Genomic DNA, 12,135 nt, shown 5'->3' on the forward strand with positions numbered 1-12,135 from the left:
AAAAAAAAAAAAAAAGGTTGAGAATTTAGAGGGTTAGTATTTTGTGGGGTTGTTAACCAATGTCATAAAACAACATGTGTACTACTGTTTCATGAAAAACTATGTGTTCTGGAAGCCTTCACCCGAAGTACAATAAAATATTAAAAAAAAAAAAAAGAATTGGTTTTAGAAAGATATCCATTTCTGCAGTGGTATGGCTAAGGATAACTTACACTGTGATCTCATTCTCCGTGTACTCCTGGCTACTTGTGCCCGCCTGTGCGTGAAGGTTAGCCCAAAAATCCTTTAGATGTCACTGAACTAGTTACTATAAAAAGTGTTTCACTTTCAAACTCCCACGTTTCAAGAACAGAGAAACTCAACACAAAGGTCACTGAAGTATGTGTAGCTAGGGGTGACTTTATCTGAGTCTTCTCTTCTGAATGCCAGACCCCAAAGTTTCAGTAGAAGGGCTTTTAAAGGGCTATCTGGAAACTTGGGAAGGCGGTAGTGAGGAGTTTTTATTTTTATTTATTCAAGTTTGGAGGTGTGTATTGTCAGGCATAGGTTATATAGGAGTAGGAATTTTGCCCCAGGGAATTCTTAGTCTGTAGCACAAATGATAAACCCAGAATATTTGTGTTAAATTGATTCTTTGTAACCATAAAGCTGGTCATTGCAATTCTGCAGGAATGAGGAGAATGGCTTTTAGGAGTTTCTCGGTTACTGTCTAAGTTACTAACGTGTTGAATTGTGCATTCTTCAAATTTGCTACTTTAGACAGTTTCTCACAATTGCTTTTACATTCTTCAGTATGTATTTTCCTTAATTACCTGCTAACATTTACTCCGTCAGAATTTATGTTAGTTGTAATTAACCTATGAAACGTAAACCTTCAGCACCACTTTATATTCCTTGGGAAGGTCAGCCGGTCGTTTCCACAGGAATTTTTATTTGCGCCGCGGGTCAGAATTGCAGACACAGATCTTTTCAGGTGAGCCAATTTTTCAGGGTCAAAAGCCTTCCTTTGAACTTTGTAATCATTGCTGCTTAGTTGCATTCACTCTTAAAAAGATCTTTAGTAAGGAAAGGCACTACAAGGGACATTTTTTTTTCCTTGTTACCCTCGCAGTCTCCATTCCTGGCAAATTTTCTGAAATAGTAGAGTTTTCATTGCCATCACCAAGTAAAACAGGCCCATTTGATGCCCACTTCAGGATCTTCCCTCTGTTGCCTCTTGTGTTCGTTTATCTTCTCATTAAGCCCTCCACTGGACACTGTGCCAGAAGGGAGAGAAGATGAAAAGCAAATGACATTTTCTAATTGTTAGCAGCTCTGGAAAATAATTTAGTATAAAAAATTGAAGCTATTCCGGAAATTCTTTTGGATTATGTTTTATTTCACTCATCCGAGTTGTCTCTTGAACTGTTCCCAATAGTCATCAGTTCAGAGACTGATTACCCAGCTACTGGATAACCAGGAATCTTTCGGCTTTTTTTTGGTTTGTTTGTTTCTGTAAGTTGAAATAAAATTTAAACCAGTCAATACTATTTATTTCCTCTTCAGGGTCTGTTTTTGTAAAGTTTAGTCATTGTTATTGGAAGTATATTTTGATGTGTCTCATGCACAAACATAGGGAGTCTTTTGGGTGCTTTTTAAGATGCATGGACTCATACAGACTCCATAATTGCTTTCCTAAATTATTAAGCTTGAAGTTTCATTATATCTTTGTTCCAGAACCTTGCCTTTTGCTGTGGAGCAGATACAGAGGCATCATCTAATTTTCTTTCTATCACTGCTCAAGAAGTTATCTTGTTTTGATTTAGCAGTGAAAAAGAAAAAAAAGGTTAATAGTGGACAGGCCTTGTATAAGAGCTGTAACATTGATGATGTCTGTTTTTTTCCTTGTCTCTGGTTTCTCATTTCTCATTTAACCAATCAGATATTCATGGGTTGGAGTTCTTCATGTCACTTAATACAGAGGACAGCAGCCATCAATCACATTAGTAAGTAGGTTCCTGCCATTTCTTAGCCTTGGGGAAATTTTTATAAACCTATTATGACTACTCACATAGACTGAGTTACTGATAAATTTGTAAATAAAACCCTGCTAGGGTGGATAGGGGTTAATAGATGGCTGTAGGGAAACTAAAGTTGACCCTTTGAACTTCTTGTTTCTTGGATTCAGGTCTTTCAGTTTCTACCCCAGGAGGAGACTTACAGAAAGATCTAGACTAGGAATCAGAAAACCCAAGTTCTGATTCATTTACTTCCCAGTTGTGGGGCCTTGAGCAAGTCAGTCTGTTCTGTTTCTTAGTAATCCATGCTTATGCTCTGCTTACTGTACCAGAGATGTGGGAAAAAAACGTTCATGCCCTGTCCATACTTAAATTGTTTCTTCATTTCATAATCCCTTCTCAGGTTGTTCCAACTTCCCTTTGGGACTCAACTGAGTGAGCTCTTTCTCTGTTTTTCCCATTTGGAATTTTTCTTCCTCTTTCCTCCCACAGGCCTCTGCTGGTCCATCTGTTGTGTGACCCCAAACCCATTACCCGCGAGTTGATTCCGACTCATAGCGACCCTATAGGACAGAGTAGAACTGCTCCATGGAGTTTCCAAGGCTGTCAGTCTTTATGGAAGCACACTTCCACATCTTTCTCCCGTGGAGTGGCTAGTGGGTTCGAACTGTTGAACTTTTAGTTAGTAGCTGAGTACTTTAACCACAGCACACCAGGGCTTCTCTATCTATCGTATAAAAACCAAAAACCAAACCTGTTGCCGTCGAGTTGATTCTGATTCATAGCGACCCTATAGGACAGAGTAGAACTGCCCCATAGGTTTCCAAGGAGCAGCTGGTGGATTTGAACTGCCAGCCTTTTGGTTAGCAGCCTGAGTTCTTAACCATTTCACCACCCATAGCGCTTTCGAGTTCTGTCCTTCAGTTGTTGCATGTTGTCTTTCTCCACGGAGGGCAAGAATTGCCCCTTTTCCTATTTCTGGGCATCCACATTGCTCCTAGGCTTTTGTTTTCCTTCTTACAGTTGACCTACAATAGATGTTGGTTGAATGAATTATTTTTGAGTCTGCCCAGAATGAATACTCTGGGTGATGGGAGGATGCCAGAGATGAACATTTTACCAGAACTTTTGAATGGCTGGCCTTTCAAATCGCTCAGTCGTGGATCTGTTTCATATCGGTAACTGAATCAGATGCTTGCAAGACAAATTGGCTAAGCCTGTTTCTTGGTTCTGTTTACTTCAAATACTGTTTGTGAAGCAAGTCAGAGAACCGACAGGTTGTAGCAGCAGCCCTGAATTTGACATTTGTTCCATTTCTCACCCCATAGCATGTAGAGGCCTATCTATTTCCAGTTGCTGAGTGTGGGGAATAAAAACTGACTCCACTTTGTCTGGTCCACGTTTTAGCTTGTTTGCTTTGAAGAATTTGCAAGGTGGAGAAATAGATGCTCCGGGCTCTGATTTCAGTCCCTGCTGTGCTATGCAAATGTTCTCTACATGCCTGAGTGACCTTTTGAGAAAGAGCCTTTGTGATCTCCTATGGCCAGGGCCTGTTCTGGGAGTTGTGTGCCAGATTCTTCTAAAAGTGGGAAAAGTAGAGCTTTTCAAAGACCACGTTAAAAAAGCAAACACTTTTCCTGGATGAATACCGAGAAGTCCATGTTTCTTACCATCTTCTGCCAGAGCTTCTGAAATTTACTCTACAGTTTGCTTTGCACGTTGATTCGGGAGATGAAGTGTGGGAGAGGGAACTGACTAAAGCAATTCACTAGCTGAGAAACTGTTTGTTTAAGTGCTTTTGAATTGTCGATAAAAATAAATTCAAACTGGCATCATTAGTATCTGGGTGTTTATCAGTGTCTCCAGGCAGGCTCTCCATAAGTGCCAGCTGGTAACTCTCAACCAGATTTGCAAGGTTCTTTCTGCCCTAAATTTGCTCTAATGGTTTGGCATTTAAAGTGTTTTCTATTTGTTTTGATTATCGTACAAAGTGAAATACATCATTATTAAAAGTATAACTTTTTATGCTGTAAAAAATTCTAGTTTGATGTATTCCTCCTGGAAAATGAAAACGTTGTCTTGGGAGGTTTATGAATGATTTTTAATACCTTTACTGAGATGTTTAGTTTGTATGGCTGAAATGCTAATGGAAACTTTTCCCTTTCTCGTAAATGCCCTTTTTGATAAGGACCATCTCGTTATAGGTTTGTCCCAGGATAGGATTATAGAGGTATCATCACGTTCCCCTGTGGTGTTGTTGTGTGCCGTCAAGTCCATTCGGACTCGCAGCGACCCTACAGGACAGAGTAGAACTGCCCCATAGGGTTTCCAAGGAGCGGCTGGTGGATTGAAACTGCCGACCTTTTGGTTAGCAGCCTGAGCTGTTAACCACTGCGCCACCAGGGCTCCCGTTCTCCTATAGAGACCCTAAAAATTGTGTTTTAAGAGAAGATAGGTAGAATTTGAATGACTGGTTTATTTCTTAGGCTCTTCCTCCTCTGTGTATAGGATGGTTCTTTCTCTTTGTAAAGAATGTCAGCCTCTTAGCTATTATTCAGAATGGGCTCGTGGTCCTTGTAGGAGAGAAGACCTGGTAGAAATCCCTGGGGGAAGGCTTTCTTCCCCTCCCGGGATCTTTGCCCTAGAGAAGGTTTTAGTTGAGCAAAGATAAGTGGTTTTCTGGTGTTTGGCTTGCTCTGTTAGGTAGGAAAACCTTTCTGCTCTTGTTTTCACGATTACGCATGCTATCACCTGTCTATTTTTCTCCTCCCGAAGCTTCCCTGGAATCTGGGCTCCCAGTGACGCAGTGCTGGAGCAGATGGATAATGGAGACTGGGGCTATATGGTAAGTAACCCTCACAGATGCATTTTGAAGGTTGGCAAGTTATTTTTGTGTATCTTTAGGTATAACTAATTCAAATGAAAATTAGGAAGTTGAATAACCCCACTTGTCTAATTACTTTAGATGTATATTTGGGGTGCTTTTTTTTTTTTCCTGGTATACTTACATAAACTTAATATGAACTCTCCAGGTAGCTTTTTATACTCACTTAATTTGAAAGATACTATGAATTTTTGGTCTTTAAAGTATATTGCTCTTAAAACTTTCCTTCATGGAATAGTGACTGTTGAAAGGGTCAGAATCAGCTCGATGGCACACAACAGCAACAGCAGGTAAGGGCACAGAGGAGATGCTCTTGTGTTTAGGGAGATGAGTGCTGGAGAAGGGGCCTCTCCTCCCTTCTGCGTCTCTCTCTCTGTGTTTTCTGTTCCTCTGGCACTTTATTTGCTTAGTACCTAAAGTCTGTCTGCCTGTCTCTATTTTTTTTCTTTAAATATGATTTTTAAAACCAAAAGTGTATGTTATTTAAAGACTGCTTCTCAAAATTAAAGGCCAGATTGCAACACTAAAGTTTCAAAAGTGAATGTACTATGAGATTACAAAATTTTAAAGCTGCTGCTAGCCTTGGGCATATGATGGTTTTGTAGCTAGGATATATTGACTAAACTGTGCATTTTAACTTAGTATTCAAATATATTACTTCCATGACAAAGTTACCGAGATTAGGCCTGACAATTTTTTCCTTTTTTTAGTTGTGGTAAGTGAATAGATAATAAAACACTTGCCATTTTAACAGTCTTCACGTGTACAGTTCGGTGATATTAAATATGTTTATCATGTTGTTCAACCATCACCATTAACGGTTCTGAATTTTTCCATCAGGCCTGACAAATTTTTATTTTAAAATAAATTTCATGATTTTCCTCCCTTTTTTGAGAGGAAAAAACGAAGAAATGTTGAAAGTAGGTGTTTTTTTTATTACCAGATCATTTTTATTCTATCTTATGTTGAAGTGAGTTAAGAAAACTGAGTATATTTTAGCCCTAGTGGCGTAGTGGGTAAGCGCTACGGCTGCTAACCACGAAGGTCAGCAGTTCAAATCCACCAGCTGCTCCTTGGAAACCCTTTGGGGCAGTTCTGCTCTGTCCTGTAGGGTCACTATGAGTCAGAATTGACTTGACAGCAGCGGGTTTGGTTTGGGTGTTTGGTTTTTCCCTTCCTGTAATATACTCTGACCTAAAAACTTCTCCCTAGATACCCATTGCCAGTGAGTTGATTCTGACTCATAGTGACCTTGTAGGACAGAGTAGAACCGCCCCGTAGGGTTTCCAAGGTCATAAATCTTTACGGAAGCAGACTGCCACATCTTTCTTGAGCAGAGCAGCTGGTGGGTTTGAACTGCCGACCGTTTGGTTAGCAGCTGAGTGCTTAACCACTGTACCACCAGGGCTCCTTTCTGTCTAGATACTGGGCCTGAAATTAAATGGCTCTGAAAGTACATACCTCTGTTCTTTGAGTAAGTCTTTAAAGAACTGGATTTACCCTTTTTTTTTTTTTCAAATTGAAAGTAGATGTTAGATCTCTTTATCTGGGTGGGTTTATCACTGAAGTCAAGCTATTTCATTACTAGCATTATCCAAAAAAAAAAAAAAACCAGACCCGTTGCCGTCGAGTAGATGCCAACCCATAGCAACCCTATAGGATTATAGGATTGCTAAATACATTATAACCTGGAAGAATCTTTTACTTTGCTCATTACTATTAATTTTCTTAATTTGTCTAAAGTTAGGATTTCCAAAATATTTTCAGATGACTGATCATTTTTTAAAAAATTTCAGATGACTGACCCAGTCACGTTAAATGTAGGTGGACACTTGTATACAACGTCTCTCACCACATTGACTCGTTATCCAGATTCCATGCTTGGAGCTATGTTTGGGGGGGACTTCCCCACAGCCCGAGACCCTCAAGGCAATTACTTCATTGATCGAGATGGACCTCTTTTCCGATATGTCCTCAACTTCTTAAGAACTTCAGAGTTGACCTTACCCCTGGATTTTAAGGAATTTGATCTACTTCGGAAAGAAGCAGATTTTTATCAGATTGAGCCCTTGATTCAGTGTCTCAATGACCCTAAGCCTTTGTATCCTATGGATACTTTTGAAGAAGTTGTGGAGTTATCCAGTACCCGGAAGCTTTCAAAGTACTCCAATCCCGTGGCTGTCATCATAACCCAGTTAACCATCACCACAAAGGTCCACTCCTTACTAGAAGGCATCTCAAACTATTTTACCAAGTGGAACAAGCACATGATGGACACCAGAGACTGCCAGGTTTCCTTTACTTTTGGACCCTGTGATTATCACCAGGAAGTTTCTCTCCGGGTGCATCTGATGGAATACATCACAAAGCAAGGGTTCACGATTCGCAACACCCGAGTGCATCACATGAGTGAGCGGGCCAATGAGAACACAGTGGAGCACAACTGGACTTTCTGTCGACTGGCCCGGAAGACAGATGACTGAGCTTCTGCCCTGGGAGAAGCTCCTGGTAACGGACTTTCCAGGACATGGAAGAGACTGATTTTTTTTTTTTTTTTTTGAATCACAGTGTGGGTTTTTTTTTTTAAATATTTGTATTTATTTGAAGCCTTGAGGACCAGGAAGGAAGTTGTGTGCGTTAGCAGACTCCGTGTTCGATTTCTTCCATCCTGAGTATGCATGTGCCTGCTCAGTCCCCAGATACCTTTTTTATAAGAAGACGTGTGCAGACCATCATGGTGTATAATCTGCCCTGGGACAGAGCCGTTTTATTGCAGTGCTAAAATGGCTTGTGATTAAATGGTCCCTGACTCACCTAGAGGGTTAAAAATGGAGCAGTGAAAGGATAAGCGGAGCACTGATGATGCCTTTAAGAAAAGTCAGAACATCATGGAGGGTGACTTAGTTTCCAGACCAATAAACAGTGTTGTAATATTAAAGGAAAACTGTTCCAATCATTTAAAAGTACTTGTTAAGTACTGCTTTTTACAGTTATGACAACTGTTTCTTTCTATGCATATAAATCAAGCAACCAAATATCTGTAGCCATGGAAATGTCTGACTAGAAATATTTATATTGGATTCTGAATACAAAATGTCCCTGTGGTAGAAATCTTACTTTTTAATGCCTGGTGCAGTATAATTCTCAAGTGTACTGTCTACCAGGAAAAAGCTAATAAAAAAGTAAAATATGAAAATTAGGTTTATATTCATTGCTTATTATTATTTAAGGGGGAAATCATTTTCCTTATCTAAAATATGCATTGTTTTATATTCTGATATATACTGTCTATAGCACATTTGCATTTGATTTGAGAGGTCTCTTAGACCCGTGGGTTACTTACAGTTGATAAGAACTCTGCTGTGTCATTTAAGCAGAAAGGATGAAAATATTCATATTGTCTAAAAGAGTACATATTTGAACAATGAACATATAGTTTGACAAATATTTTTCAAATAGGACTTATGTTGAGGGTTACAGATTTTTCCTCAATAAGCCACCAATTGTCAGCTCTGAATCTGACTCTGATTCCAGCTTTGTGCTAAGTATAGGAATGCATTGACTCTTTAGCCACTCTGGTATATTGTGGAGACTCACAAATGCTTTTTATTATCAAAGTTAAGTTTATTTCTGATCAGAAGAAATAAACTTACAGTGAAATAAGGTTCTGGAACAGTTCAAGAAATATATGTGCTGTTATTTATTTCACCGTAGTCTTCTTTTGCATAGCTCACTTGATTCTGTTTCTTGAAAATTACTCAAAGGAAGGATTTTGTTAACTGTAATGAATCTTCCTAGTTTGCTAGAACACCTTTTAAAAGAAAGTCGTGTAATTTTCTTCCCTGGTTTTCTAAGGAACAAGTGGAGCTCTGAGGCTGTATGCTCTGGGGCAGATTACTCCTTTTCTCCTTATGTCTATGGTAGATTCTGAGATTCTCTTTCTGAAAGGAGGGTGTCTGTGTCTTAGACTACCATAACAAAATAGCACAAAGTGGGTGGCTTTAAAGAACAGACATTTATTTTTCACGGTTCTGGAGGCTAGAAGTCCGAATTCAGGGCGTGGGAGGGCTATGCTGTCTGCTCAGGGGAAGAAGCTCCTTCCTGTCTTTCTCAGTTTCTGCTGGCCCCATGCGGTTCTTGGTGTTCTTTGGCTCAGATACTCCCTTGTCTGTTCTGCCTTTTACAAAACACCACCCAGAAGGGATTAGGAGTTGGACCCACTCTGCTCCAGTATGACCTCCTTTACTTTAACTGTTAAAAAAGAAAATCCCTGTTTCCAAATAAGTCACACTGTTAGGTATATAGGTTGTTGGTGGTGGTGGTAGGTGCAAAGGTGTGAAAATGGCATGGGGGTGGTGTCTGACCTCTAACTTCACAAGAGGAAAGGAGAATCAAGATCAGCCCAAGGCTGATTCCCATGAGGGAGAGGTCAGACACACCTCCTCTCTCCACCATCTTTACCAATTCTGACACCAGCTGTCCCTCCCATGGCACTCTCTCTTCTCTGCTGGGTTTGATAGTTCGTTGCAATGGCCACACAGAACTCTCAGACAATGCTCATGATTATGGATTTATTAAGGAGGTAACAGGTTACAGTTCAGGTTCAGGAATGCTCAGGATACAGTTCTTCCATCCGGACAGCCTCTTCTCATCCGTACCTGCAGGCATGCCTCTCTCTGACCCTCCGCCTTTGCCTGGCTTAAGCAAGTGTTACAAAGCTCTTTTAGCTCTGCAGAGAAGTGCCTCGAGACACCGTACTCTGCCAGTAAGCCTCCACTTGAAGGCAGTCAGCTCTAGCTCCCTGGGTTGGCAAACCTAGCTCCACCAAGTACCTGTAGGCACCCTAGTCCGCCGCCAGCAAGCCTCCTGCCTGAACGTGCTCAGCTTTCTCACTCCATGGTCTCCTAGCCTACCACACTGTCTCCTGCTAGTCTTCTGCCTCTGCTGCTGCTGTTTCTCTGCTACTGCTTCTCGCCATCCTCAGTGTTACAGCTCTGTCTCTCTCTCTCTCTGTCTGTCTTTCTCTCTTTGGTCTCTTTCCCTCTCTTGATCTCCTGGTTCCAGGAGCTTCTCAGCACAGGGATCCCGAGTACAAAGGACACACTCCACTCCTGGCTCTTCTTCCTTGGTGGTGGTGAGATCCTCCTCCCTCCTCTGGAACAGCTTATTTTAAGCCTAGCGGGATGGCAAAACTGACCAGTCCTCTCATTAGGGTTCCATAGATACCTTATTTGCATAGTCAAACTCAATCATTGTGTGTAAGTCACAAAGACTATGGCTAGAAGGGCCATATTAAGTAATTCATTGTACTGCAAGAGGTTAGAATTTTAATATATTCTTTTGGGGGACACAGTTCAACCCATAACAGGGATGAGAACACTTACCTACATCCGTTTTTGCCCATTATCTCTCTGAAAATTTACGATTTGACAAATAACCAATATCTGGAAACCTATAATTATCCCATCTTCACCATCTTCAAACTAAAATCCCTTAATGTTATTGACAGGTGACTGGTTTTAGTAAATCATTGTACTAATATGAGGTTATCCTTTTGGAAAATTGTCTCCTTCAAATTAATTGGTGGTTACCTAAAAAACCAACCAATTATTATTGTTGAGTTAGCTGAGATGAATGTGAAGTAAAATGGAGTTGAAAACAAGTATGGAAATGGGAATAATGCTAGTTCTGATTTTTTTTAAATTGTGCTTTAAATGAAAGTTTACAGTTAGTTTCTCATACAAAAATTTATACACACATTATTATGTGACCCTAGTTGCTCTCCCTATAATGTGACAGCAGACTCCTCCTTTCCACCCCAGATTTCCGGTGTCCATTCAGCCAGCTACTGTCCTTTTTGCCTTCTCATCTCACCTCTGGACAGGAGCTGCCCATTTAGTCTCATGTATCTACTTGAGCAAAGAAGCACACTCTTCACGAGTATCATTTTATGTTCCACAGTCCAGTCTAATCTTTGTCTGAAGAGTTGGCTTCGGGAATGGTTTTAGTTTTGGGCTAACAGAGAGTCTGGGGGCCATGTCTTCCATGGTCCCTCTAGTCTCAGACCATTTAGTCTGGTCTTTTTACTAGAATTTGAGTTCTGCACCCCACTTTTCTCCTCCAAATTTTTTGAACTTAAAAATTTATGAGATCTTTTTCTTGCCCAGTTTAATGGAGGTAAGTTTGCTTTTGGTAGATTTTCTCAGGTTTACTTTATTATTAGCAACTAAATGATTGCTTATATAAGTGAATTTGGGAAGGTAGCCAGCCGAGATGTTTGCAATTTAATTTGTCTACTGACATCTAATTTGGAGTGTTTTATCTACTTGATGAGTTGAAAATGATGTGAAAAATGTTGCTTGATTATATGGACAGTTTGAGAAATTATGTCTGTTATTAATGAAATTCTAGATCATTTTTATCGTGGAAGAGTTGATTTTTTAAAATTCATATTAGTTGCATTCTTAACCAAAAACCGAACCTGTTGCTGTCGTGTCGATTCCGACTCATAGCGACCCTGTAGGACAGAGTGGAACTGCCCTGTGGGGTTTCCAAGCAGCAGCTGGTGGATTCGAATTGCCGACCTTTTGGTTAGCAGCTGAGTGTTTAACCACTGTGCCACCAGGGCTCCAGTTGCATTCTTAGGGCCCTAAATTTTATGTTGATTATACCTAGTATAGGAACTTTGGGAGGAGGAATGTGTGTGTGCAGGTCTTTGTCCTTTTAAGTCCTAGAACCTGTGTGCGTGCTAAAGACAGACACAGAGTAGTGAGCCTGTTGGCTTTTGCTAGATCTTAAGCAAAACCCTGGTATTTAACAGAATAGATGCTACAAATGGATAGGGGTGCTGGTTTTACCGTGGGAGGTGATGGATACCGCATGCTGTTGACCAACAATATTTCACTCCCGCTTTCTCCTCCCACTGGATTATTTTGAAGTAAATGACAGATATTATACTTTCATCCTTAAATACTTCAGAATGTGTTGTCAAAAGCTAAAGACTCTCTTTAAAAGTACATACGCATATAATGTAATTAAAAAATACAGTTTTATATATATTGCCATAGTACCATGATCACATAGTGGTGCTGTCTGCTTCGTGAGTACTGCTGGTTATTTCTCAGAGCTTGGCTCTCCAACTTTGTAACCGTGGTTTTATGTATTTCTCATAGGCAGGGTTCCCCTGTTTGTAGAAGGAAATGCATTATTAAGACATCATATTTCTGTGACGATTAATGACTTTTACTTTCACAT

General features: G+C 40.2%; 2 protein-coding genes across 3 annotated transcripts in view; one reads left to right on the forward strand and one right to left on the reverse strand.

The window, feature by feature from the left end:
- Positions 1-8,205, forward strand: part of KCTD6 (potassium channel tetramerization domain containing 6) — a 10,090-nt gene extending 1,885 nt beyond the window's left edge. For both annotated transcript variants that reach the window (XM_004368650.3, XM_023727671.1), the window contains exons 2-5: positions 903-973; positions 1,922-1,985; positions 4,773-4,842; positions 6,678-8,205. In XM_004368650.3, the coding sequence (XP_004368707.2) occupies positions 1,945-1,985; positions 4,773-4,842; positions 6,678-7,364 (798 nt within the window). In that variant the 5' untranslated portion in view covers positions 903-973; positions 1,922-1,944 and the 3' untranslated portion in view covers positions 7,365-8,205. The remainder of the gene's footprint in view (positions 1-902; positions 974-1,921; positions 1,986-4,772; positions 4,843-6,677) is intronic.
- A 3,796-nt stretch (positions 8,206-12,001) lies between these two features.
- Positions 12,002-12,135, reverse strand: part of ACOX2 (acyl-CoA oxidase 2) — a 28,220-nt gene continuing 28,086 nt past the window's right edge. Inside the window, 1 exon segment of the mRNA XM_012555913.1 lies at positions 12,002-12,064. Coding sequence (XP_012411367.1) covers positions 12,002-12,064 — 63 coding nt within the window.

This window comes from Trichechus manatus, unplaced genomic scaffold, assembly GCF_000243295.1.
Source record: "Trichechus manatus latirostris isolate Lorelei unplaced genomic scaffold, TriManLat1.0 scaffold00001, whole genome shotgun sequence".
Taxonomy (NCBI): domain Eukaryota; kingdom Metazoa; phylum Chordata; class Mammalia; order Sirenia; family Trichechidae; genus Trichechus; species Trichechus manatus.